Source organism: Phyllostomus discolor, chromosome 3 (assembly GCF_004126475.2).
Source record: "Phyllostomus discolor isolate MPI-MPIP mPhyDis1 chromosome 3, mPhyDis1.pri.v3, whole genome shotgun sequence".
Lineage (NCBI taxonomy): Eukaryota > Metazoa > Chordata > Mammalia > Chiroptera > Phyllostomidae > Phyllostomus > Phyllostomus discolor.
In genome coordinates, this window is record NC_040905.2 from 209,323,584 (window position 1) to 209,351,393 (window position 27,810).

Consider the following 27,810-nt stretch of genomic DNA (forward strand, 5'->3'; position numbering starts at 1 on the left):
CTTTCACCTAGGAAACTGGAGGCGACCAGCGCCCAGAACATCGAGTTCCTACAGGTGATCGCCAAGAGGGAGGAGGCCATCCACCAGTCCCAGCTGCGGCTGGAGGAGAAAACTCGAGAATGCGGGGCGCTGGCAAGACAGCTGGAGAGCGCCATCGAAGACGCCAGGAGGCAGGTCAGTCTCAGCTCTGCTACTCACCAGCTCTGGGACCCTGGGCGGACCACCCAAGCTCTCTGAGCCTGGAGTCCCATCTGGAAACGGGCACGGAGTAGTAGTTCCCCCCGCCCCCGTGAGTTCACCATAGGGATCAGATGGGCACAGGGCTTGGGGCTTGACCCGTGGCTGCCCATTTCATTGTTGCCCTCGCGGGACTTGGACAGGTCTACTGTGTCTTAGGTCATGGCTCACGGGGCGCTGGGAAGGGGCGGGTGAAGATGGTTGTGGAGGTTGTCCCCGCAGTTAGCAAACCCTGCTCTCAGGTTCCAAAGAGCTCTCTGTCCGTGGTGATGTGCAGCGTGGTCCTTGAGAGCGGGCAGGGGCCCCGCCTTCCCGCCAGGTGTTTGCCCTGTCGGGTAGGCACGTCCCTCCACCCCGCTCCCTCTGGGCAGGTGGACCAAACCAAGGAGCACGCAGCTTCCAAGGAACGAGCAGCCCAGAACAAAATCCTGGACCTTGAGACGCAGCTGAGCAGGACCAAAACGGAGCTGAGCCAGCTGCGGCGGAGCCGTGAGGACGTGAGTCAGGCTGGGGGCGGGCGCGGGCGGGCGGGAGGGAGGGGGCTGAGGGTTGGCCTCCCGGGCCCCGCAGGGCAGGGTGATTTGCTGTTTTAGGAACATGTTACGATTTAATTTTTCTCATCCCCGAAGGGTATCCCGGGTAGATCCTTTTCATTATTACTGGCTTCGTTAAGAAAGATATCATTTACATACCATGAAATCCACTCATTTAAATTGTATAATTGGGTCATTTTAGTATATTCGGAGTGGTACAGTCATCATCCCGGTCTGAGCTTAGGATGTTGTCAGAAGGAGACCCCGTGCCCATTGGCAGTCACTCCCGCTCCCCTCCCCGTTAGCCGCTGGCAGTCACCGATAAAGTCTCTGTGTCGCCATGGCCCTGTTATTCCGGACACGCCCCACACTCGGCCCACGCTGGTGTCTCCCCTCAGGCCGACCGCCGCTACCAGAGCCGGCTGCAGGACCTGAAGGACCGCCTGGAGCAGTCGGAGAGCACCAACCGCAGCATGCAGAACTACGTCCAGTTCCTCAAGTCGTCCTACGCCAACGTGTTCGGGGACAGCCCTTACGCTCCCTACCTGACCAGCTCCCCCATCCGCTCCAGGTCTCCTCCCGCCTGAGGCCGCCCGCCTGGGGCCTGGGGCCTGGAGCCCGGACCGAGGCCGCGGGAACTGACAAGTCGCCAAGCCATACCCGGAAAGCCCACGTGTGGCTTTCCCGTCTCTTCCAGTGCTGAAGTGCGCTCAGGATCTTGTCCTTAGCCACTGGCTCCACGGAAGTCCCTAAAGCAGGAGGGACGAAGAAGCAGGAACCACTGTCTCCTCTTTCCGCTAGAGGTGCCCAATGGAAGTTTTCGACGTCCGTGCCAGGCCTTACTCCCAAATCCACTGCGATGAGGGAACCAGATTTTAACTCACCGTAGCTTTGCCCGTACCTTTCCAGAGAGAATGTTTGGACTGGACTGGACTTCTTCCTCCAGTCCCGTTATGGCCCTCTTTCTAGAAATATCTTTCTTAAGTATTCTGAGGTCCTCGCCACGCGTCCTGGGCCGGGAGCACGGTCGCTTCCTCTCTTCCTTACCCCGTGGGTGCCGTGTTTTCCCCAAGCCCAGGGGTGGCCTCTCACACCCGAGTTCCCGCGAGGCCACTCGCTCCCACGCACTTCACGGCAGACGCACAAGGGCTCACGTGCAGTTGGCCTTCGGAAAGGGTAATCCCAGGATCGTTGATTTTTGTTTCTCTTTGCCAGGTTTGTAGCCGAGAAATGCATTTATCTTTGAAATATTTGTGTTGTTTTACAAAAAGCTTTTCTAGTCAATATTTAAGAGTCCGTGGATGATTTTCTTTACCCACCCCCCCCGCCCCGCTTCTAAAAACGATTAAGTAAAACGTTGCAAGGGAGCCCGTAGACATTTGTAAAGTACTTGGTGCACGGAACATGAGGTTTTTCTTTTCATTTTGGCCCAGTGTCGTCTTTGTGGGCGTTCCTCGAAATGACGGGGGTGGGCATTGCTCATCCTTGAGGGGAAGATCACTTTAGCTGGTGGGAAGAAGATATGTGTATACGTTACCGTTTTTAAAATGTTAATTGGTTTGCGAATGATGCATTGGCTATTTTTGTTCTCTTCACATTTTCTTGTATTTAAAAGAAAGAGAAAGAAACAAATTTTTTCCCGTTGGTTGTCAGTTGAACTTTAATTGAAATATGTTCCTTTGTAGTAGTTTTTTTTTTCTTTTAATAAGGCTTTTTTTAAAAAAAATATTTTTTAATTTATTTCTAGAAAGAGGAGAAGGGAAGGAGAAAGAGAGGGAGAGAAACATCAATGTGTGGTTGCCTTCTACACGGCCCCCATTGGGACCTGGCCCACAAGCCAGGCATGTGCCCTGACTGGGAATCAAACTGGCGACCCTTTGGTTCACAGCCTGTGCTCAATCCACTGAGCTATACCAGCCAGAGCTCTTTTGTAGTAGTTCTTAACTAAGCCGGGCACTCCACTGCACCGCTGCTCACATCACCTATGATGTCGTGAGAGCGATGGCCATTGACACTGCAGCCCACAGACTGGGCTGTCCCCGGATATCTAGAATGGTTCTAGAGAGTTCTCTAGCTGAAGCCTGGTAGTCAACACAGCTGTCAGCACAGCTGATTTCATCAGAAGTGCTATTTCCACTGTGCTTAATGTTTTTTGTCGGTTGATTTTTTTCTTTTGCTTCTTTCTGTCCCATGGGGGGTTCTCCGAGGGCTTTGATGCCCAGGGCAGAGGCAGCAGGCACTGCCTCTCTCTGGGCCTGTGTGTTCTGAGTGGTCAGTTTCACTGTGATCCTCAGACCTTTCCAGTCCCTGGTCGCTTTGGCGATGTCAGACCAGGGGATGGGTGTTGGGGCCAGGGCAAACGTAGCACCAACACCCCACTGGTGCATCTCAGGAATACGACTTTAATCTCGTTGGGGTTGAACTTTGGCAGCGTGGTGGCAGCGGCTGGTGTCTGATGAACCTGGATTCAGGATGACCGAAGAAAGTTGCACCTAAGCCTCCTTCGAGCCAAAAGCCAAAAGCAACAAATTTTTAGAGAGAACAAATGTGGAACTATGCTGAACCCCACCCTTTTCATTCTGGCTGGTATCAGCCTTCTGGGTGATGCAGTCTTGTCCTCTCAGCCACTCCAGTCCAAGTCCAGAACTCCGGAGGACTCCCCTGTGTCCTCCAGGGCAGTGGGCGCCACCCGGGCATCTGGATTCCATGACCAGATTACTCCCCACAACCCAGTCTTGGTGACAATTGTAGTTTCCAACTTAATTTTGCCAAAGAAGTTCTGAAGAAACAACCACAAGCCCTGGGTGTGGCTCAGCAGACTGAGTGCAGGCCTGCGAACCAAAAGGTCACCTGTTCGATTCTCAGGGCACATGCCTGGGTTGTGGGCTAGGTCCCTGGTTGGGGTTGTGTGTGGTTGCCTCTCACACACACACGGGAAATTAAAAAAAAAAAAAAAAAAGATTTTAGTTATTTTTGAGAGAGGGAAAGCGGGAGAAAGAGGGAGAGAAACATCAATATGTGGTTGCCTCTCACACGCCCCCTACTGGGGACCTGGTCCACAACCCAGGCATGTGTCTTGACTGGGAATCAAACTGGCAACCCTTTGGTTCTCAGACCGCACTCAGTCAATCCATTGAGCTACACCAGCCAGGGCTAAAATTAAGTAAAATCTTTAAAAAACAAAAACAAAACAACCACAAACTACCACTGCCACAAAGCCAAGCCTGTTTTCATACCTTTAACATACATGGACCTGAATTTAACAATATGTGCAAGATTTTCCCGAGGAAGGACAGGGAGCAAACTTACACCAGTGTGCACACCTGTTTATATAACTCATTCTTATTTTCACCAAACTAATAAACACCTCGATGCAAGGCACTGGTTCTTATCATGCCGATGTGGGAAACCTCTCAGAGTCCACTGCTGGGACTCTGTCAACAACATTGTTTTATTTTGTCCAGAGAATTTATTACACCCAAAATAATGAAAAATGTTTATCTGGCTTCAAACTCCAGCAACAAGCCTGCCACAAAGCAGGCAAAAGAAGAGCCGAGCCCCCGGCCCAGGGGGTCGGTTAGAACGTTGTCCCAATACCCCAAAGTTGCGGGTTCAATCGCAGGTCAGGGCACACTCAAGAATCAGCCAATGATTGCATAAATATTGAGCAAGTGGAACAACAAATAGATAATTTTCTAAAAAGATTTTTTTTAATTTGAAAAAAGTAAAGAGTCCTAACTAAAGCTGTCTCTGGGTGATGTTGAACCACGTTTGATTTATTTTGTGTGCTATAATTCGCGTATCATAAAACTCACCTTTTTTAAAAAAGATTTTGTTTATTTATTTTTTAAGATTTTATTTATTTTTAGAGAGGTAATGGAGGGAGGGAGGGAGAGAGAGAGAGACATCAATGTGCGGTTGCTGGGGGTCATGGCCTGCGACTCAGGCATGTACCCTGACTGGGAATCAAACCTGCAATGCTTTGGTTTGCAGCTCGCGCTCAATCTACTGAGCTACGCCAGCCAGGGCAAAATTCACCTTTTAAAAAAAGATGTTATTTCTGGAGAGCGGGGAAGGAAGGGAGAGAGGGAAAGAAACATCTATGCGTGGTTGCCTCTCATGCGTGTCCGCCCCGCCCTCCGCCCCCTGCCCCCTGCCCCCGCCCCCTGCCCCCGCCCCGCACTGGGGACCTGGCTGGCAACCTAGGCATGTGCCCTGAATGAGAATCGAACCATCAACCCTTTGTTTCACAGGCCTGCATTCCATCCACTGAGCTACACCAGCTGAGGCTCACCTTTTTAAAGTGTAGAAATTTAGTGTTTTTTACATGTATTCACAAAGTTGTGCTAACTTTACATTTTCATCACCCCTGAAAGAAACTCTTAATTCTTCAGTAGCCACTCTCCATTCTCCTGGCCCCCCGGGAAACCACAAATAAAGTCTAAATGTCTATGACTTTGTTATTCTGGACATTTCACCTGAGTGGAATCGTACAATATATAACCTCTTGTGACTGGCTTCTTTCACTTAGCATGTTTTCAAGGTTCACCCCTGTTGTCACACGTATTTCTACTTCGTCTTCACGACACACCGTATTTTATTGACCCATCAGTTGATGTACATCTGGGTTCCCACTTTTTGGCAATTCTGAGCAATGCTGCTAGGAAATTCAACACATTTTTGTGCGGACTCATATTTAATCTCTCTCGGGTGTACGCGAATACCTAGGAGAATCACTGGGTCAAATGGTCACAAACAGTTTTAAAGACCGGCCAGACTGTCATCCACAGCCGCCGTCCCCTTTTCGAGTCCCACCCACAGTATGGGTGGGGCTGGTTCCACTTCTCAACGTCCACATCAATGCTACATAATCCGCTTCCGACATAATCCGGGGCGGACCCCAGTTTCGGATTATGTAGCGTAATCCGCTTCTGGACGTAATCCGAGGCGGATCCAAACTTCAAAAGAGCCCCGGGGTCTGAATCTCTCCGCAGGGTCCCACCCTCGAATGCAAATCCCGTGCACGCGCAGGCGCGCTTTCAGTCGGCTCGGCACCGGAAGTGGGGCGTGCACCGTTCCGAGGCTGCTTTCCATTGTGCACTGAGCGCGCGCACCGGAAGCGGAAGTGAGGGATTGTTTGTGGGAGGCTGATTGGAGGGCTTGCTCTTTCATAAGCGGCACTTCTCCGCAAAGCTGCCGCAGTCGGAGTCATGCCGTCCGAGGGTCGCTGCTGGGAGACCTTGCAGGCGCTGCGCAGTTCCAAGAAAGGTCGCCTCTGCTACCACCGCGACTGGCTACTGCAGGGCGAGGTCAGCAATGGGTCCTTACGGCCGCTGCGCCGGGAACTCGCGAGTCCTTTCTAACTGTCCGCATTTGTTTCCTGATTCTTGTGTGTGCATCATTCTGTCCCCGGGTTTCTGCCATCTCCGGCCTCTCCTAGCCACTGGGGGAACTCCCCTTGCTTCGGCGCTCTTCTTTCTGAAGGCTTCGTTTCTAGCCCCGGAGAGGCGCGTCCGCCTTGTTGCCAAAGCAGCCCGGGCCTCTCAGGGTCGGTTAACTTTCGCAGGGGGACGTGCTAGGATATCCACATTTAGCAGTGAACGATTAGTATGACCTGTTGCTGCAAGTGAGAACAACACCTTTTTCGATGACATTGGTTGGACCTGTGAAGTTGAATGGGGGCGTGTCACTGTATTTGCCAAGTCGTGTACTAGGTCGCTGGGTTGGGGGGCAGGTAGAAACCGTTAAGGCATACATAGCTCCTGTTCCCGAGTTGCTGGTAATCTAGCCACTGCCCTGTCTTGTCAGACTTTTATGTAAAACAATTCTAAAGCATTTCCTTGTCTTTTATATCTGATGGTTTTAAAGAAAACGTACCTTACATTCTATAGCATGAGTCCCAGCATGGGCCTGCCTGCTGTATACTTAGGTTATGCATCCTTAGCAGGAATACCGTAGAAACGATGCTGTGTTCTCAGTAACGCGCAGCAGGAAGCACACGGATGCTTCAGCCCAACCCAGTGCCACTAGGGATGCTGACCTTGACCCCCTGGTCCCAGTGGTGGTAACTGCTAGATATCTCCACTTAACACTCATTTTTTTCCTTTTTAACGGATTAGTATTGTGTAGGGAGGTATTCCAAGATTACACCAATGGATATCCTTTTTCTAGCAGAACTCCCCCCCCCCCCCGTAGCGTCCATTAATGATTTCTGCCTGAGTTAGTCACCTTTGTGATGGGCCAAATGTGTCTTCTTGGTGTCCACCATTCCTTCTGTGGTTGTGAACTGGCATTCCACCATAAGGGAGAGCTTTCTTTTCTCCCCTGGTTAATGAATTGTGTCAGTATGGACTCATGGGTTCTTATCCGCTGAGTTGTAATTCACTACTTGGGACCTTATTCTGTGTATTTTCATTTTATGGGAAGTGTATCTTCAGGATGAACTTCCAGAAGTGAAATTGCTGGGTCAAAAAGTAAACATAGCTGTCGTTTTGTTATATATTGCCAATTTCCCACCAAAAGTGGGTATATCAGTTTGCCTTCCCATGAGCAGTGCACCATTGTGCTCCTTTGCCCACAGGCTTGTCAACAGAATATATTATTGTAGTTTCAATTTTTATTTATTAAATAGGTAAGCATAAGGTCTTGGTGTAATTAATTAATTTATCCTCACCTGAGGACATGCTTACTGATTTTTAGAGAGAGGGAAAGAGAGGAAGAAAGGGAGGGAGAGAAACATCCATGTGAGAGAGGGACATTGATCGGTTGTGAGAGAGGGACATTGATCGGTTGCCTCTTGTACGTGCGCAGACCAGGAACGAACCTGCAGCCCAGGCACGTGCCCTGACCAGAGATCGAATCCACGACATTTCAGTTTATGGATGACCTTCCAACCAATTGAGCCACACTGGCCAGGGCAGTCTCAGTATAGTGATAATGCATTTCTCTTTCGATTCCCTGAGATTGAACGTCTTTATATCTTTACTTCATAATTGCCTGTTTAATGTCTTTTCTCATTTTTTCTATTGGGGTTTTGTTCCCTTAAATTTTACAAGTTCTCTTATGTATTAGGGATAATAATAGACCTTTATATGTGATATATATCACATGTGTTTTTTCTAGGGTTTTTTTTTTATTCATTTTTTAGAGGGAGGGGAAGGGAGAGAGAAAGAGTGGGAGAGAGACATTGATGTGTGAGAGATACATCCATTGCCCCACACTGGGGATTTGGCCCTCAGCGCAGGCGTGTGCCCTGACTGGGAATCGAAACCGGTGACCTTCTGGTTTGCAAGCCGGCACTCAGTCCACTGAGCCACACTAGCCAGGACTATATTTTTCTAGTTTGTCAATTAAATTTTTTCTCTGTTTATGGTGTTTTTGTATTTGTGTTATTTATTTATTTATTTAATTTGAAACTTTGCCCTTGGAATTTATTTTGGTGTGTGAATAACTAAAAAGGTGTTGTCTCAGCATTATTTTTAAAAAGATTTTGTTTATTTATTTATTTATTTATTTTAGAGAGAGGAGAAGACAAGGAGAAAGGGAGAGAAACAGCAGTGTGTGGTTGCCTCTTATGCATCCCCCACTGGGGACCTGGCTTGCCACCCAGACATGTGTCCTGACTGGGGATCGAACAAGTGATCCTTTGGTTCAAAGCCTGCGCTCAATCCACTGAGCTATACCAGCCAGGCTCAACATTATTTTTAATATGTCTTCAAAATGGGCCTTTTTACTGCATTAAGTGTGCATACAGCATTTTGCTTCTGTGTCCAAATTGTTCCCCATAGGTTGAAAACCTGTTTATTATACATAGTGTGTGTGTCTACAATCTACATCAGGATTTCTTTTATTTTTAAATTATTATTTATCCTCACCCATGTATACTTTTTCGTTGTGTTTTTATTTTTTTAATTCATTAATTTATTTTTAGAGAGAGGGGAAGGGAAGGAGAAAGAGAGAGAAGGAAATATCAGTGTGTGGTTGCCTCTCATGTGCCCCCTACTGGGGACCTGGCCTGCAACCCAGGCATGCTCCCTGATTGGGAATCGAACCAGCAAGCCCTTGGTTCTCAGGCTGGCACTCGATCAACTTACCCATACCATCCAGGGCTCATGGCATTTTTAGAGACAGAAGAAAGAGGGAAACATCGATGTTTGAGAGAAGCGCTGATTGGTTGCCTCTTGCACCAACTGGGGACTGAACCTGCAACCTAGGTTTGTGCTCTGACTGGTAATCGAACTCTCAATCTTTTGGTTGCAGGGTGACACTCTAGCCTGCTGAGCCACACTGACCAGGGCTAGACCAGGATTTCTTAAGCACAGCACTGTTTGTATTTTGGTCTGGGCTGGATGATTCTCTGGGGTGGGGGCTGCTGTTGCCATCTTACGCATTGTAGCAGGATTAGGAGCACCCCTGGCTTCTACCCACTGGATGCCAGTAGCCCCTTCCCGGTTGTCTCCAGATGTCCCCTGGGTGGGGGTGGGGGTAGCGTGGGAGGGGGATAAAATTGGCCCTATTTGGGAACCACTGATGTAGATAATGTAATAGCTTGCAATCTTTGAGTAATTTTGTGGCAGGTACTGTTCTAAGTCTTATTATGCATTTAAACCCCACCTCCAAATCTTTTGAGGTAGATCTTTTATCCGTTTTTTTAAATACGTTTTATTGATTATGCTATTACAGTTGTCCCATTCCCCTCTTCATTCCCCTCCCTGCTGCACAACCCCTCCCACCCACATTCCCCCCCTTTAGTTCATGTCCATGTGTCATAAGTTCTTTAGCTTCTGCATTTCCCATACTATTCTTGCCCTCCCCCTGTCTATTTTCTCCCTACCATCAATGCTACTTATTCTCTGTACTTTTTCCCTCTCTGTCCTCCTCCCACTCCCCTGTTGCTAACTCTCCATGTGATCTCCATTTCTGTGGTTCTGTTCCTGGTCTAGTTGTTTGCTTAGTTTGTTTTTGTTTTTGTTTTAGGTGTGGTTGATAATAACTGTGAGTTTTCTCTTTTTACTGTTCATATTTTTTATCTTTTTCTTAGATAAGCCCCTTTAACATTTCATATAATAAAGGCTTGGTGATGATGAACTCTTAATTTGTGACCAAAATCAACCAATTCTGTGAGCATCCTGATCACCAGTGCTTTGAACTGTGCATCTGATAGGTTGGCTATCTCTTGGTTGCTTAAAAATTGGCTCCCGGGCTTTCATTTTTTCTTCAGTTTGAACCTTTTTTTTTTTTTTTTTTTTTGGTCTGGTCCCGCCTCTTACGCATGAGGGGTGGAGCCTTAGGTGTTGACCAGGGCGGGGCAACCCAGTCCCTGGGTTGTGACGCTGTATGTGGGGATGGGGTCAGAGAGGGAACAGGCACGCTCGCTGTGCTGTCTGTCAGATTTCAGTCCCCTCTGCTGCCTCCCACAAGCAAACTGGGTCCTTCTGGGGCTGATTCCCGTGTGGGTGGGCTTGTGTACGTTCTAGGACCCTGTGGGTCTCTCCAAGGAACTCTCCTGTGAGGCTGGGAGTCTCTCCCCGCACCTCAACCTCCACAGGTGTTTTCAATCAGTGCTTTTAGGCTTTATTTCCCGGCGCTGGAGCCCTGGGTCGCGCGGTCTGTCTCACTGCCCGTTTTCACCTGGTTTTTCTGCGCGCAAATGTGTGACTGCGGACAGCCAGCTGCCTTGTGCGCCTCACTGGGTCTGCTCATTGCCTCCCCGAGCTGGGGGTCTGCCACCGGGGTCTGCTAGCCGCCACCTGCATGCCCGGGTCTTCCAGCCACCACTTTTTCCTGCCGGGACCCCTCTCCGCCGGCCGCAGACTATGCCCCTCCTACCTGTCTGGATGAATGGTTGTCGGGACTTCTGTACAGTTCAGTTTTCTGTCTGTTCTGATTGTTTTTTTGTTTCTAAATTTCTGTTGTCCTTAATTCTGGTTGTGTGAGGAGGCAGTGTGTCCACCTACGCCTCCATCTTGGCTGGAAGTGTCTGTCTGTCTACTTTCTGCTGCTCCCCTCTCCACTTCCTACTTTCTACTGTAAATTCCACTTTATTTTATTTCATCGGCCTTTACATTAGCAGCTACTTTTCAGTGCCTGTTATTTTCATTTAAAAATTTATAACATGTTCATTTAAAAGTTTATGTAAGAAATACATAAAATTAGAACAAGAAGAACTATTTCACTTATTACCCAAGCATAATTTTTGGTACATAATTTCTGGTACGTTTCCTTTGTGGGGTTTTTCTTTTTGTGTATATAGTAGCATTTTTATTTTTTTATTATTTTTTAAATATATTTTATTGATTATGCTATTACAGTTGTCCCATTTTCTCCCCTTCACTCCCCTCTACCCTGCACACCCCCACCCACCCACATTCCCCCCCTTTAGTTCATGTCCATGTATCAGACTTACAAGTTCTTTGGCTTCTACATTTCCCATACTATTCTAACCCTCTCCCTGTCTACTTCCTACCTACCATCTATGCCACTTATTCTCTGTACCTTTTCCCCCTCTCTTCTCCCACTCCCCTGTTGCTAACCCTCCATGTGATCTCCCTTTCTGTGGTTCTGTTCCTGTTCTAGTTGTTTGCTTAGTTTCTTGTAGTAGAATTTTTTAAAATGTAATTGTAGATGTACTGTGTTTATGCTCTTAATTTTGTCACATAAAATTGGATCTTTAGATATCATTACATAGGACTATGAGCAGTATTTCTGATGACTGATGTGCCGCTGTGTGTGCTGTGGTACATTTCAAAATCCTTTTTGTGTTCTTTTCTGTTCAGCCTTTTAGATTTCTCTGGCATATACTTTAATGACCGCCTTTGTGCTTGGGCCCTTTTTCTGTAGCTAGGGTTATTTAGTCTGATACTCTAAAAGGATAACAGTCAGGGTCATTATCAAGAAACTACTTTCGCCCTGGGTGGTGTGTGGCTCAGTGCACTGAGCGTCACTTTGTGAAGCAAGGGTTTGCTGGTTCGATTCCCAGTCAGAGCACATGGCTGGGTTTCAGGCCAGGTCCCCAGGAGGGGGCGCATGAGAGGCAACCACACATTGCTCTTTCTCTCCCTCTCTTTCTCCCTCCCTTCCTCTTTCTCTAAAAACAAATAAATAAAATCTGGAAAAAAAAAACTACTTTCTCATCATCGCTGATTGTTATACAGGGACTTTGGGTCTTTGGTACGTACATTACAAATATATGTGTGTGTGCCTTCTTAGATTTTCAGTAAGACGTGCGGTAGGTTATCTCTGATTGCTTAGATCAGTGGATGTGCGAGTTTCGCCTCTTCTTCTCTTTAGAATGTTTTAGAGGAGTATACATCGGTTCCCAAGCTGTCTCCTTACGCCGGATGGGTGGTGGATCATGTCCTGCCCCACACACAAGAGAACCTGGCTCCCTCTGAGACTTCGCCATCCCCCGCATCCACGGCAGGCCTGGGCCAGCCGTCACTTGCCCCCGCATCTCCCGTCGGAAGCCTCGTCTTCTCACCAGCCTCCCCGGGAGCGCCAGCAACACCAGATGGAACCAAGGTAAGGTTTTTATTTATTTGTTATTTTTCTTTTCAAAAAGATTTTATTTATTTTTAGAGAGAGGGAGAGGGAGGGAGAAAGAGAGGAAGAAAAAGATTGGTGTGGGAGAGAACTATTGATCAGTTGCCTCTTGCATGGCACCCAACCGGGAGCCTGGCCCCAAAACCCAGGCATGTACCCGGACCGGGAATTGAACCAGTGACCTTTTGGTTTGTGGGACTAAGGCCCTGCCCACTGAACCATGCCAGTCAGGGGCCAAGGTAAGGTTTTTGATGAGCTGAGGACAAAGGATAAGGTGGTTACACAGTTGAATTGTGTAACACTGTCGTGTGGCAATGACCTTGTGCTGGAGAAAACCACTGCTTCTCCTGGCTGTTGGCAGTGACGGTGCTGACCACAGCCACCCAGTGCTGTCTCTGCGAAGACCCAGAGGAATGTCCCTCTCAGCTTAGCGCCAAGAGCAGTAGTGAATGTCACGAGCAGCGGGATGGTTTTTCACACGAGCCTCGCACCTGTGTAACTGGCGATGTCTCCCTCTTTGGGCCGGCTGTGGGAGCACAGGGCAAAACCTGTCCCCGCTCTTGAAATTGCCATAGCTTTCCACTGGTGCTGTATGAGGCTTTACCCTGTTTTTTTTGTTTGTTTTTTTTTTTGCTGTGTTTTGTCCCTGCCTTGGTTTGTTTCTCTCGCTTAAAAACTGAGTCGTTATGGGTGGCTAGCATTCCCAGAGAGAGCCTTCCTAGACAGCTCCACCGGAGAGACCCAGAGGTGGGCTCCGGCCTCGCCTGGCTCATGAGCCTCATGGCTGAAGTGGCTACTGGCCCCGGGAGGCCAGAGGACTGTGCGAGCTGCCATGCACTTCCCCCTGAGGCCGGGGAGGTGAAGGTACTGGGGACGTGGACAGGGGCTGCTCCACGTGGACCGTCCATCCTAGCGCTGATGGACGGACACTTACCGCAAGAAAGGGGGAACACTTGCTGGCAGGTCACAGCAAACAAGCAAGCAGGAAAGATTGGTGCTTGCTGCGCTTTGGGCATCTTGTCGTCTTCAGGACAGCAATCAGAACAGTCAGTATCATGGAAAACGCTGTAGTTCTCACCCAACTTGTTTTTGTTGTTGTTTATAAGTAGGCATGTGGTTTTTGTGTAGAAGGAATAATGCCAACTATATTATCTTAAAAGCTTAATATTACCAAAAAAAAAATATATATATAAAGCTTAATTTCCGCACCTTCTGACTGTGTAGGGCAGGGATGAGCCCCAGCACACAGAGGAGCCTGTGGCGCCGCCGCCCTCCAGGGCCGCCCGCGTGGAGGGCTGCATCCGGATGTATGAGCTGGTGCACAGGATGAAGGGGATGGTAAGTGGCCCTGAGGCAGGCAGGCCTGGCTGTAGGGGCCACATCCAGGTGCAGCCCCTTAGGCTTGTGAGCGTCCCCTGCACGCCCCCTGCACACCCCCTGCACGCCCATCGTGGAGCCCAGCTTGCCGCCGGCAGCTCCGGGTCGGTCTGTGGGGGCGGTGTGATGTAGCGGTCCAGAGTGAGCGCTCCGAAGTCACGTCTGGTTTCCGGTCCTCACCCTCTATCCCACATGGGACTTCAGGGAGCTTATTACATGTGCTCTCCTGGCTTCCGTGCACGGCTCCAGGACTGGGAGGTGGTATGAGGTGGTCAGATGAGAGTGCACTGAGAAGATGGACCTTAACAGCCTCTTGAGAAAAGAAGAGCGCTATTTTAATGAATGTATTTGGCTTTTTTTTTAAGAGAGAGATTTCTCTCTCTCTTTTTTTAAAGATTTTATTTATTTATTTTTAGAGAGGGAAGGGAGGGAGACAGAGAGAGAGAGAAACATCAATGTGGCCTGCAACCCAGGCATGTGCCCTGACTGGGAATCGAACCTGCGATGCTTTGTTTCGAAGCCCGAGCTCAATCCACTGAGCTACTCCAGCCAGGGCTTGCTTTAAAATAATTTTTAGCCCTGGCTGGCGTAGCTCAGTGGATTGAGCTCGGGCTTCGAAACAGAGCATCGCAGGTTCGATTCCCAGTCAGGGCACATGCCTGGGTTGCAGGCCACGGCCCCCAGCAACTGCACACTGATGTTTCTCTCTCTCTCTCTTTCTCCCTCCCTTCCCTCTCTAAAAATGAATAAATAAAATCTTTTAAAAAATAACAATAATTTTTAAAATAGAATAAAATAATGTCTTAACGTGTTTTGACACATTTCCATGCTGGTATATGTAACATCTCATCACCTCATCTTCCGTAAAGCTGCAGTGTCCTCCAGTGTGCTCTGCTAGAGAGAGAGTAGGTAATGTAGTGATAGATAATAGATAACCTAACTATACAGATAATGTAGTTAGTCTTTCTCCTGATAACTTAAATTGTTTTAAATTTATTGCCATAGTCAACAGGGCTGTGGTGAGCATCCTTGTACGTACATCTTTGCACGCTTTTGCAGGTGTTTCTTCGGGACAAATTCCTAAAGTGCAAATAGTGTCCAAAGATATATTACATACATACATATATATGTATATTTTATTATATTTATATATACTATATAAACTATATATACTACTTAACTATCGAATTTTGATGGCTGAAATGTCAAGTTGCCCTTAAAAATCCCATGAGAAGACCCTCAAGAATAAAAGATGAAGTACCTGACCCCCTTAGGCATAAAGGAGCGGGACTTTCCTGAGTGGAGCTGGGGGAGCCTGGGCAGAGATGATGACACGAGGAAAGGCGTGAGGTGGAGTGTGCCCAGCGGGTTCTCGGAGCTGCAGTGAGGGTTTCGGAAGCGAACCTGAAATCCTCAGAAGTGTAACACATGATGGAGCTGGGAGTGCAGGGCCATTTGATACTCTTTGGGTGAACACTTGTCCCTTCCCAGGTTCTCCTGGGGTGACATAAACCACATGGGGCTTTCCAAAACCGCTGAATTTAAAGATCACCCCAAAGGAGGCCCTGGCTGGGGAGCTCAGCTGATTAGAGCATCGTCCCGCTGCACCAAGGTCACGGGTTCGATGCCTAGTTGAGGCACATCTGATCAGTTCACAGGTGTCCCCGGGCCCTTGGGGGTCTGACGGGAGGTAACCCTCAGTGTGAGGGAGCGGGGTGGTGGGGAGGTCTAGGCAGCAGTGCTGATCCCTTTCAGGAGGGCCTGAGGCAGTGGCAGGAGGAGCAGGAGAGGAGGGTGCGAGCGCTCTCTGAGATGGCGTCCGAACAGCTGAAGCGCTTTGACGAGCGGAAGGAGCTGAAGCATCACAAGGAGTTCCAGGACTTGCGGGAAATGATGGAGAAGAGGTGAGCCCCCCGGAATGACGACTGGAGGTGTCGGGGTGGTTGGCTGCAGCTCTTCCCCGACAGGAAACCCCAGGGGAAAGAGTTGCACAGCTCCTGAGCCCTTCAGTATCAGAATGAAACAGAGAAGCTGATGGTCCAGAAAAACCACCGCCAACCTGGGGAAGACAGGCAGTGTCTCCCAGAGAGAGGGAGGCTCCTCGGGGCGAGGAAATCAGGGGTTTCAGCAGACACCCCTGACCGGCTCTCCCTGCCCTTTCCCCTTCAGCTCCAGGGAGGCTCTGGGCCAGCAGGAGAAGCTAAAAGCCGAGCATCGTCACCGAGCAAAGGTCAGAGCCTGGGGGACGCGTGTGAGTGTGTCCTCCCATGTGAGTGTGACCCGTGTCCAGCAGTGACCGACCCCGAGAGTCGGGCTCTGGTCGACAGTCACGAGGACCCTGCCCCTTCATGCATTTGTGCGACTGACCCTGGGCACAGGGTCCTTTTCCTGTTCTGGGCCCACGGGGGAGCGTGTGCAGCCCACACAGGACTTGGGGGTGTAGAAGGAGAAGGCCCAGGAGCCCCTCAGAGGGAGGTGACTTGGCAGTCTTCTCCGCAGATCCTCAACCTGAAGCTGCGGGAGGCAGAGCAGCAGCGCCAGAAGCAGGTGGAGCAGGAGCGGCTCCGGAGGGAGGAAGGCCAGGGCCGCCTGCGGAGCCTGTACGCCCTGCAGGAGGAGCTGCTGCATCTCAACCAGCAGCTGGACTCCGGGGACCAGCGCAGGGACCCGCCGAAGGTGGACCTGTCGGCCTTCCGGACGCGAGGCAACCAGCTGTGCGGCCTCATCTCCGGCATCATTCGGGCCACTTCTGAGGTGAGGGGGCGGCGGGGGGTGCTCTGTCTTCCGGCTTCGGGTGCACGTGTGTGGGTGTGCTCCCCACCCCAAACTGGCCTCTGTAGGTGCAGAGCATCTCATCTGAGGTTACAAAAATGTGCGTGTCTTCTGGTTGCAAAACACTTCGGTTCATCCCGTGATACAGTCTGAGCGCCTGCTTTCCTCACAGTAAAAATTTAAGCCTCACAGAGGCGTCCGGGAGTGGACGACCATGGTGAATGCTGCTCCCTTTACGAGAACAGGAAAGCAGGAGGTAGCACGTGTTTTTGAAGGGCACGGCACTGACGCAACAGTTCCAATTCTAGGAATGCACCGACGGGTGAGGTGTGAGTCAGCCCCACAGGCTGCCTAGGGCATAACCCCAAGCTCTGCTTCTGTCACCCCCCAGGACGGCTTTCCCACGGCAGAGGACCAGGCGGTGGCCGAGAGAGCGCTGCAGGAGATGCGGGAGCTCTGCGCGGGCGCCAGGGCCCGTGAAGACCAGCGGCGGCGGGAGGAGGAGGAGGAGGCGGCGGCCCGGGTGAAGCAGCAGGAGTCACAGATGCAGCAGGGCCCGGAGGTCCGCAAGGAGCCCCCCGCGCCCAGCCAGGGCCCGGGAGGGAAGCAGGGCGAGGGTGAGTTTGGGTGTGGGTAAGGCCCTGTAACTTGTTGCGAGTTTCAGAATGTGGGAAGGAGCACGGATGCGTTTTGAATATTAAGCGACAGGAAAAATTGCCAGAACTTTTACATAAAATGTAAAATTCAATACTTTCACTGAATTAGGTTTAGTTTCGGTTCGCATGGAGCTTGCCTTCTCACTCCAACACCTTCCGTCAAGGACTTGAGATTCTGTGTAATATAGTAGATGTAGGATTCCAAGTATTGCTGCTACTGAGTATTTTAAGTAAATATGCGCAAAATACACGGTTGTTAAAACACAAGAGAATCAGTGCAGAGGAATGGTTGAGAAGGCTGGCGCTGGGGCCAGACCCGTGGGAACCCAGCTTGCCTGCTGCCTGGCAGTGTGACCTTGGCAAATCGGTCAGCCTTGCCGTGCCTGTTTCCCCTCCTATAAACTGGAGGTGACTAGTATGTCCTTCTTGGGGTTACTGTGGCAGTCAGAGTAGGTACCATGTGCATGAGGTGATCGGGACAGCGCGGGGTTCACACGAGGCGCTCAGCGACCCCGGCTGTGCTGAGAGCCCCCCCCCCCCGCCCCCCGCAGACCTGCAGGTGAAGGCGCAGGACAGCACGATGCAGTGGTGCCAGCAGCTGCAGGAGGTCTCCAGTCAGTGCGTGCGGGCCTTCGAGGGACTGGCCAGCAGCAAAGACACCCAGGTAGGAAGGGGCGCAGGCCGGGAGTTCTTGGGGCTCTGAGCAGCCCCGTGTCCCAAAGGCAGGTGGGCAGGGTGTCACATTCCCCAATCCCAGTAGCATCCGCTCAGCGCTTCAGAAAGCTCCCCGCCTTCTCACGGTTCTCCGCCGCAGGTCAAGAAGATCAAGATGGACCTGCAGAAGGCGGCCACCATCCCAGTGAGCCAGATCTCCACGCTCGCAGGTGGGTCAGGGAGGTGAGCCTCCAGAGCGCCTTGCCTGCAAGGTTCCCGGAAACAGTGCGCTGACCAAAGGCGGACAGTCGGGTCAGGTGTATTATGTCAGTTACGTGTGTCAGTTACACGCGAGTTACCTGTCTACTCTCCTTTGCTTCCTCTTCAGCACACAGAAGGTAATCATTCTGTATGTGTTGACTCATTTTTTAAAAATGAGTTGTTTATTAATAGTAACGTGTTCAGGGCGGCTGCTACCTAAAATGGAAAGCGACTGTGGAAGACGTCATGAAGGGAACCTAGGGCATGCCTTTCCGTCTTTGCTTTTGTCCGACATTAGCTTTTCCAGACTCGGAGCCTGCCCCGTTCACGCTTTGCAGTGCCTTCTTTTTCTCTCTGGGGGCTCACACTTGGAGAGTAGGAACCAGACCGGGGGAAGGCCCTTCTTCCTCCTCCTCCTTAGAAACGGGTTCGTTTGGTCCAGAGCCCTGGGTGAGGGGGCCTCCAAACGACAGGTTGCAGCCGAGCGGCAGGGAGCGCGCACCTCTGGGGGTCCCGGATCCCCCGGTCAGTGCCGCCCCCAGAGCACGGGAGAGGTGCGCGTTCTGCCCCTGCCGGGCTGTGTGACAGAACTTGCCTCCCCCTTGGCTGCCCGGAATTCCTTCTGGGGCAGGGCGAGGTTTAAATGAGTAACACGTATCACTTTCTGGAATTCGAAGTGCCTCTGCTTCAACGGCAGCGGCATCAGAGGGGCGGAGGGGACTGGGCGGCCACCCCACGCCTTCACGCTCCCCTGGAGCTTCCCCTCAGTCTTCTCCCCGAAGTCAGCCGCAGACCGCGGTGCTTGCTCCTTCGTCAGGAAACCGAGACGGCAGGCGGGAGAGCCCCCGCCCCCCTACCTGCACACAGCCGTGTTCACCTCTCAGTGTCCCGTTTCAAAGCATGAGGTGTCCTCCCCACCCGCGCTTACCCTTCTGCCTCCGCCTTTATGCCCATCCCCTCCCGTCTCCTCCCAGACCTGGCCTCCTCGTTTATGGCCTTTCTCTTCTGTTCTCTGCAAAATTAGTCCCTTGCACAGGCTCCTTTCCCTTTAAGCACGCGTGAGCCTTGTCCTAAAATACGTTTCCGTTGAGTCCACACTTTCTGAGGGTTTTCTCGTCCTCCTCGCGTTTCCATGCGGTGCTGCTGGTTTTGCCTTCTCTGTGAAACTCCACCCCCTCGGCTTCCGTGGCTCGTGCATTTCCAGGTTCTCCTAGCGCTCTCTTCCTCCTTCGGGGGTCCCTTGGTCTACTCCCCCCACCTCGGCTATAGATGTTTCCTAGGGGTCCGCTCCCACCCGGGGGCTCTCAGTCTGCTCACCCCCGTGGCTTGAAACATGACCTGCATGCGGGTGACTCACAGATCTGCCTCTGGTTCGTCCAGTCCCTCTGGGCCTCAGAGTCCCTGGGACCAGCTCCCCAAGGGATGCCTTTGCCAGGGTGTCCCCAGACACCTCAGGCACGGTGTGTTCCGGCCTGAACTCGCTGTCCTCCCCTGTTCCCCGTGCCTGCGCTCTCTCATTTGCACTCAGTAATCGGTAGCGCCCTTATCTGCTCTGTCGCCTTAACTGGAGACCCGGGAGCCATCCCCCTGCCTGCCTCCTCTGTTTCATCCTCCACATCCAATTAGGGTAACGTTGCTCACTGGAGCCAGGAGCCAGGCAGGGCGTTTCTGAGCTGGAGGTGCTGTGCTAATTTAAACTGTGATCACAGGTCATAGGCACTAGTTCAGGTCTGCGTCTGCAAATAAATAATAAAGGCATTTGTCCCCAAGATAAAGAGGTATTTTCACAGAACCTCCTAAGGGCAGGAATGGAGCGAGGCCTCAGGAGCAAGAAACTTTAGGGTTTTTCCTGCCTCACCTCGTCTTCCTCTGTGCATCTCCACTCTTTCTGTACAGACAGCTGTGCTCTGGTCCACAGGGCAGGTGCCAGGCCCCACTGCTCATGAGTGTGCGTGTTTCAGGACCAGCCACTCCACGGACCGCACTCTGTCCGTTGGCTGGTTGGCTCACCTTGACTACTGTCACTGTAGCCAGTGCGGGGGTGGCACACAAATAGAGCCACGAGGGACCCCCTCCTGTGTCGCTGAGGGTGGAAGAAGGCAGATATCAGAGGAGGGGGAGACTCGCTGCGGCTGGGGAGGGCCTCTAGAGGATGCACGTGACTCCTGCAGGCACGTCGGCCACAGCCCCTGGCACCGTGACACATCAGCACTCGTTTCCCTCTGTTCATCCCTGTTTGGGGAGTGTCTTCAGAATCAGCTCCTTCCCAAATAAGGAATTCCTTGGCAACAGGATGCAGTGTGTTCTGCGTGCTTTTCGCAGTGTCCACGATGCGTATTTGATTGTCGTGCATCTTTCTGAGTCAGTGTTCTATCCTGAGGCCCTGCACCCGTGCAGGGCCGCTGCGCGGCTGGCTGTGTGCAGAGCCCTCCTGTCTGCTGCCGTCGTGGTGAGAAACCATTGGTCCGCAGTTGTGTCTCGTAACTCACTCCGACTCTCCCGTCCCCAGGCTCGAAGCTGAAGGAGATCTTCGACAGGATCCACAGCCTGCTCTCCGGAAAACCCGTCCAGTGTGGCGGGCGCTCTGTGTCGGTCTCCATGGACCCTCAGGGCCTGGACTTTGTCCAGTACAAACTGGCAGAGAAGTTTGTGGTGAGCAGCCTCGTTGCCAGAGGGACGGGCGGGAGGGGCGGGCGCACAGGACTGAAGCCGTTCTCCGGGGCTGACACTGTGCCCATCTCCATGTCCACAGAAACAAGGGGAGGAGGAAGTGGCTTCCCATCACGAAGCGGCGTTCCCCATCGCGGTCGTGGCGTCTGGCATCTGGGAGCTGCACCCGAGAGTGGGGGACCTCATTCTCGCTCACCTGCACAAGAACTGCCCGTACTCCGTTCCTTTCTACCCCGCCTTCAAGGAGGGGATGGCCTTGGAAGACTACCAGAGGTGAGGTGGTGGTTCTTTTCGCTCGCCCCAGGGTGAATCGTGAGATAGAAATAGAACTTGTATACACAGTTTTCGTGTACCTTGAATGTTCTGTCAGAAAATACGTCTTTCATGCAAACTGGGCAGCTTTTGGAACTGGGGGATTTAGGTGCCAGTAAACCATGTAGCTTTTAGTGGAAAGACTAATAGATCTGGAATCCAAGATTCTTTAGAATTTTATCCCTGCTTTGTCATTTTTTTTTCAAGATTTTATTTTATTTATTTTTAGACAGAGGGGAAGGGAGGGGAAAAGAGAGGGAGAGAAACATTGATGGGCAAGAGAAACTCGGTTGCCTCCAACCAGGGACCCTGCCCACAACCCAGGCCTGTGTCCCAGCTGGGAATCGAACCAGCAACTTTCGCCTTGTGGAATGATGCCCAGCCCACTGAGGCACACCGGTCGGGGCTGCTTTGTCATTGAGTAGCTTTGCAAAATGGGTGAAGTGTTTTACCTCTCTGAGCATCATTGTCCTTGTTTGTAAATGACGTGTATGGCTTGTGAGTTTACCCCACAGGGCTGGGGTGTGAGTGCTTTGTAACAAAGTATTCTACAAACCTAATAACAAGTGCAGTAACGTATTAGTAGTAACACCTTGTTACTTTCAGCCATCAGAACTAATCCCTGCTTTGTCACCCTTATCTTGGCCTTGTCACACTTAAGTTTTTCGTCCCACATAGGATGCTCGGCTACCAAGTGAAGGGTTCCAAGGTGGAGCAGCAGGACAACTTCCTAAAGCGCATGTCCGGGATGATCCGTTTCTACGCCGCCGTCATCCAGCTCCGGTGGCCGTACGGGGCCCGGCAGCAGGTAGTAGGAAAGGCTTACTGCCCGCACTGAGAGGGCGGCCCTCAGTCGGGGTTCTGCCTGCGGACACACCGGCCTCCTTTCAGAGGGGCCTCCGGTCTCGCGCTGCTTCATGGGGGTCCTTTAGAGAGGCTGATGTTGGTCACTAGGGGGCTTTCGGATCACTGGAGCCATTGGTTCAGTAGCCGACTCGGGGAGGCGTTAGTTCAGCTTATAGAAGAGTCTTCCAGACGGGAGTCTGCGGTAGATCACTTGTTAGGGTTCGGAGATTTTATTAGCAGAGGAGTGAGCAAGAAATTGTCGTGTGAGACATGTAGTGCCTTCGGGGCTGTCTGGGTCACATACGTCACCCACAAGGGGGCAGGTGGCGGCTCGGCAAGCTGAGCTGGTGCACATTGGCGGGGACAGAGCCACAGCGGGGGTCCAGGGGTTCACCTGGGGTTCGCCCAGCTCTTCTCTCGGGAGTTACAGATTTGCGAGGTGGAGGGGTTAGCGGACTCCGAGACCTGAAGAAAAAGGAGTCTAAGTTGATTGAGTCCGGGAAGTTTTTACTGTGCACCTGCCATGTCCCAGGTTCTGTGCTGAGGTTCCGAGGTGATAGATGTCTGTTAGGGTAACCTGGCCTACGGACTCCCTGAAACCGAAGCCGACAGATGTGTATTGAGTGCATCCAGTAAGGAATGTGTGGGTTCCAGGGTCTCAGAATGTTGAAAACAGAATCTATTTGGCGTGCGCTGTTTCCGCCCTGTGGCACGTGCTTGGGTTGGATGACGTGGGGGTTCGCGTCCACTCGGTGACGGCCGGGTGCTGCCACTGGGCGTGCGGCTCCCTGAGTGAGATGAGATCAAGTCGTGACCAGGCCCCTCTCCTCCCAGGCCCACCCTCACGGCCTCAGCCACGGCTGGCGCTGGTTGGCACAGACACTGAACATGGAGCCCCTGTCCGACGTGACGGCCACCCTCCTCTTCGACTTCTTGGAGGTACGTGACACAGTGACCTCGTGAGGGAGAGCCAGCGGCGGAAACGGCCTTGGCCGCCGCGAGACGTGGGGGGGGGAGCACCGTGGGAACAGAGGGTGACACAGCAGATGGATGCTGCGCGCTCTCTGTCTCTCAAATAGTTTAAAAGCGGAAACCAAATAAACCCAGGTAACAAGGAAGCACAAAACAAAAAGAAGGAGAGAGAGAGGGAGGATGGTGGCGAACAGCAAGCATTAGGGTCCAGTGTCAGATTTTTTTCTTGAGCCCTGAGACAAACTTGGCCTTTGATTTTCCCTCCCGCTGCACTCTCCTTCCCCGTGTGGGTGTCTTCTCACTGTAAAGAACAGAAGGCTGCACGCCCTAGCACAAGTGAGAAGGGAACTGTTTCAGGGGTAGAGAGGTGACTCCCAGCACCAAAGGTAGGAAGGACAGTTGAGTCTCATGAGGGCCTGGAACCAGGCACTGGGATGTCACCAGGTACCATGAGTCTCTCCCTGGGGCCACACGGCCCTTCATGTTCCTGCCAGTTGCCTCATCCTTGCGCCACAGGCCAGCTGTCTCTCGTCCTCGGTGCACAATGGAGAAGGTGTCCCCGCGGGCCACATCCCCTGGTCTCCGTGTGGTCACCCAGGCCGGTGGGCCTGGCGTCCCACCATGTGATCCCTAACCCCCAGAGCAGAAAAATCGGACAAACCAGCTTGGGCCAGGTGTCGCCCTCATCCAGAAGGCTCTGTATAGCCCCGTCTGCTTATTTAAGGGGTCACCACTCCAGTGTTAGGGTGAGGGTCTCTGTGGGAAGGAGATGCTTCTTAAAGAAAGGAGGCACGTGCCGTGAATCTGTTGCCGTTTGTCCTATGACACCAATAGTTTCCAGTCACCTTAAAGCTTCTGAAGTCACAGCATGTGAGCGGTGATCCTGAGTCACCGAGAACAAAGCTGGATTCTGTATTCCCTGCTTACGAGGGTTTGGGGGTGCACCAGAGCTTTGGGAAGGCTTACTTTCAGTAAAGTCAATGAAGAAGAGTCCATTAAGTCTGGTTCATGCGCTGGCAGGCTGGTTAAATGGAGGTATCACCACATGCAGTTAAATGCTTTCAAAGAAAGTTGGAGTTTTCCATTTATTTCTTCAGTGGTTGCTGGCTAAGTGGCATTTCATGGCTGAATTTCTTGGTGGGAGTGAAAGGCAGGGGGCTGGCGGTGGTTTCCGGATCTCATGTGCGCTTCCATCCGCTGCTCTGATGGCGCCTGTCTCTCCGTCCAGGTGTGCGGGAACGCCCTCATGAAGCAGTACCAGGCCCAGTTCTGGAAGGTGATGCTGCTCATCCAAGAGGACTACTTCCCCAGGTAGGAGGCTCGCCGGGCAGACGGCACCGATGTGGCAGGTGAAACCCATGAGGTTGGCTCCCCTTTGGTGCTGTTCAAACCGCCAGCCTCAAGTGTGGCCTCTTAGACGTGCGTCCTTCTCCTCCGACATCCGAGTAAACATTTTTGAACTCCCGTAAAGAGTTTCCCTTAAATATTGTTGACTAAATGAAAAAACAAAAAGAATTAGGAAGATCTCAGATTCCAATACCTGACATTTTTTAAAACTGTTTTTTCCAAACACCCCCAGGTAACCTGGGGTGCTGATTACTTGCAGTTCTGAATTAAACCAAGGAGCCTAACCTCAATAAGTCAATTGAAAAAAACAGACTTGTCAACCGGTTGGCTCGACCTCCGTGGGGCATGCACCTTTAAGCACCCTTCTCACCCCGCCCCACTTACTGGCATTGCTCGTGGGGGACAGGCCGAGACACCCACTCACAAGGACCTGGGAAGGGGGGGTGCCCTCTACCCTGTGCCCCTTGTGGGAAGAGAGGGTTGGGACCGTTAGGGAGAGCAGCAGCAGCCTCAGTCTGGAAGGCGTCTCCAGGGGCCATCTGATCTGCCCCTTCCCTGATTCCTCTCCAAAGACAGGCGTCCCTCACACGTGTCTCCTCCCTGTCCCCACAGGATCGAAGCCATCACAAGCTCAGGACAGATGGGCTCCTTCATACGCCTCAAGCAGTTCCTGGAGGTAAGAGACCCTTAGACCGGCACCTCCCACGTTGCTCCGGGCCTCAGGTGTGCTTCTGCCTGACCGGCCTCGGACATCCGGGCCCTCCAATCACACAGTCTGTCCCTCCTCGATTTTTCTGACCCCTCCTCTTGGTCCACCATGTCCCCCGAACCTGGGGGGCCGCCAGTTCCCCTTCCTGCATGTCGCTGTCCGTACTGCCCGGGGGGAGCGCCCCCGAGAGATGACTAAACCCCGCCCAGTGCGTCTCGTCTCACCGGCACATTTCCGGCGTGTGGGCCAAGGTTCTGTCTCATCTCCGGTCCGGAGAGCTGGCGAGCATGCTCGCTTCCCTCGCTGTCCTCCAGGGGAGCAGGCTGCGCCCTCGTCCCGACCCCTTGTGTTCCCAAGTGCCAACCGTTTTTGTTTTATCCTCACCTGAGGACATATTTTTCTTTTTTTTTAAAGATTTTTAAAATTTATTTTTAGAGAGAGGGGAAGGGCAGGAGAGAGGGAGAGAGACATGTGTGAGAGAGAATCATTAGCCGGCTGCCTGTAGCACGCACCCTGACCGGGGACCAAACCCGCAACCCAGGCGTGTTCCCCGGCCGAGAATCAAACTGGCGACCCCGTGCCTTGTGGGATGACCCCCAGCCAACTGAGCACGCCAGTCAGGGCTTTTCTGTTTCCTTTTTCTTTCCTTTTTTAAAGAGAGAGTAAGGAAGGGAACCAGACAAAAACATCAGTTGGTTGCCTTCTTGTAAGGCACACGCCAACCAGCGACTTAACCTGCAACCTGGGTATGTGCCCTGACCGGGAATCGAACCCATGACCTTTCGGTCTATGGGATGACGCTCCAACCCACTGAGCCACACCAGGCAGGACCTAGAGCCAACATTTTTAAGCAGTTAAGTTTGACAGACAGCTTAGAACTCCGTGGTAGGCCTGTCAACACAGCCTGCCGACTTGCAGGCTCCAGTAGCCCGGCTGGGAAGCCAGCAGCATTGAGAGATGAGGCCAGGCCCTGGGAGACGAGAGAGGAGCGGGCGTAATGACAGCGTCGCGCTCGTCGTCCGTGCGGCTCACGCGGGAGCAGAAGCCGCATCCACAGCCGCTGGTCCTCTGCCTCTTTCCTTTTCCCACCACAGTCCGTGGGGCTTCACTTGCTGCCCCTCCAAGTTCCTTTGAATTGTCAAGTGTGGGAAGCAGAGTTATCAGAAAATCATTCTGTTTTCTTCATCTTTCCCTGACCAGAAGTGTCTGCAGCGCAAGGAGATTCCCGTCCCCAAGGGCTTCCTGACTGCCGCCTTCTGGCGTACCTGAAGTCGCTCCGTCACCCGCTGTCGCCGTTCCGTTGCCGAGGGGAAATAATAAAGCGACTGAACATAGCTGTCTTTGGGAGAGCCGTGTCAGACTTAGACCTCTGCCAATGTGTGTTGTTCCGTATCCTTGTCTTGTGTCTAGGAAAGGAGATTTTCACGGCGCACAAAGTCAGGGGGGGTCTGATGACCCCTTAAGGGGGACCCACAGGGCAGAGTGCCTGGATTTGGCCTGTCTCGCTTTTGTTTATTTTTTTTTTTATTTTTAAAGATTTTATTTATTTTTAGAGAAAGGAGAAGGGAGGGAGAAAGAGGGAGAGAAACATCAGCGTGTGGTTGCCTCTCGTGCACCCCCCACTGGGACCTGGCCTGCAACCCAGGCATGTGCCCTGACTAGGAATCGAACTGGTGACCCTCTTCTGGTTTGCAGGCCGGCACTCAATCCATTGAGCCACGCCAGCTGGGGCAAGGCCTGTCTCAGTTTGGCAAAAATTACGAGAAGAGGTATTTAGCCTTTTATCCCATTTTTTGTTTCCTTTGTCTCTAGTACCTTTCAGAAATAAGCTAATACCTTAAGTATTATCCCTGTGAGCTGAAGTGAGCCCACCCCTTTAAAGGGTCATGAAGTGGTTGCCCGAACCCTTACCTGCAAGTCTGGGTTATGGTGGCTTTGCCTTCTCAGCTTGTGAAGTAACTAGGAATTCAGAGGAAATGCCTGATGTAAAGACACGGACTCAACCCTGGATGGCATCAGGGTGGCCTAGTGCCCGGGGTCAGGGCTCAGCACGCGTCACGTCGAACCAAGAAGCACTGTCTGCCCTCGTCACTGGAATTCAGTGCCCGATGGCTAGGGACTCCTGAACAGGGCGGGTGCCTTTTTTGGTTGGTTTTTCAGTTTGAATTAAGATGGGCCGAGATGGGGCTGGCCACAATACATGTGAGCTGAGCATCCATAAGCAGTGAGTTAGGGGTTAAATGAAGGTGCTCAGGAGGAGTTGAGAACTGATGTTATATATGCATTATATATATATATATATATACACACACACACACACATATAATGTGTGTGTATATATATATGCTATAATATATATGATATATGTCTATATCATATATATATATATAAATTTTTCTACTTGTTCTGTCTAATGAACAGTGACAGATTTGCCTCACCAAACCAGTACAAAATCCAAAGCTGGCGCTCCAGTGAGGAGCAGAGATCTGTGTCTGGGGAGACTCCCCATCTCTGGGCAGCGGGCAGGGGCAGCAGCCCGGGGCCCCTTCCTCCTGACCGTCATGTGTGGGGAGGTGGGGGGGTCGAGGGAGAGGGGGCATTCCCTGGTACTGTTGAAGTGACTTGTTCTCTATTATTTACTGTGGTGCCAAAAATAAGTAATAAAGCTTGAATTTTAAAAATCCATTGCTGGTGTCCAGTTGGCTCATTGTGGTCAATTTCCTGTGCCCTGAGGTTTGTCGGCCATGGGGGGGCGTGGGGGTGCCCAAGTCTATCCACTTTCTCTCTTTTTTGTCTTCCTGACCTTCACCTTAGGAAAGTTGCTTTTTTTGCCCTGTCACTCCTTTTCGGAATGCGGTGCCAGCCACTGGTCCTGTTTTATCTAGCAGAAGTGGGAAAGCATGAAAGCCCTGTGACGTGAACA

The 27,810-nt window shown here is 51.7% G+C and overlaps 2 protein-coding genes across 10 annotated transcripts in view; both read left to right on the forward strand.

Annotated features, from left to right (window-relative positions):
• The window catches only part of ODF2 (outer dense fiber of sperm tails 2), a 30,222-nt gene extending 27,811 nt beyond the window's left edge, over positions 1-2,411 (forward strand). For 8 of the 9 annotated variants that reach the window (XM_028507417.2, XM_028507425.2, XM_028507434.2 and 5 more), the window contains 3 exons: positions 12-174; positions 609-734; positions 1,169-1,763. In XM_028507417.2, the coding sequence (XP_028363218.1) occupies positions 12-174; positions 609-734; positions 1,169-1,357 (478 nt within the window). In that variant the 3' untranslated portion in view covers positions 1,358-1,763. Of the gene's footprint in view, positions 1-11; positions 175-608; positions 735-1,168 lie in introns of all 9 variants that reach the window. The other variant, XM_028507442.2, reaches the window with a different exon arrangement.
• A 3,484-nt stretch (positions 2,412-5,895) lies between these two features.
• On the forward strand, positions 5,896-27,572 carry GLE1 (GLE1 RNA export mediator). The gene is made up of 16 exons (XM_028517854.2): positions 5,896-6,079; positions 12,060-12,290; positions 13,536-13,649; positions 15,444-15,592; positions 15,858-15,918; positions 16,188-16,442; positions 16,852-17,077; positions 17,668-17,780; positions 17,931-18,000; positions 20,541-20,683; positions 20,784-20,974; positions 21,692-21,821; positions 22,694-22,798; positions 24,060-24,142; positions 24,791-24,854; positions 26,088-27,572. Exons 1-16 carry the CDS (start codon positions 5,981-5,983, stop codon positions 26,154-26,156), a joined length of 2,103 nt encoding a protein of 700 aa, XP_028373655.1. The 5' UTR covers positions 5,896-5,980; the 3' UTR covers positions 26,157-27,572.
• Positions 27,573-27,810: the final 238 nt, after the last annotated feature.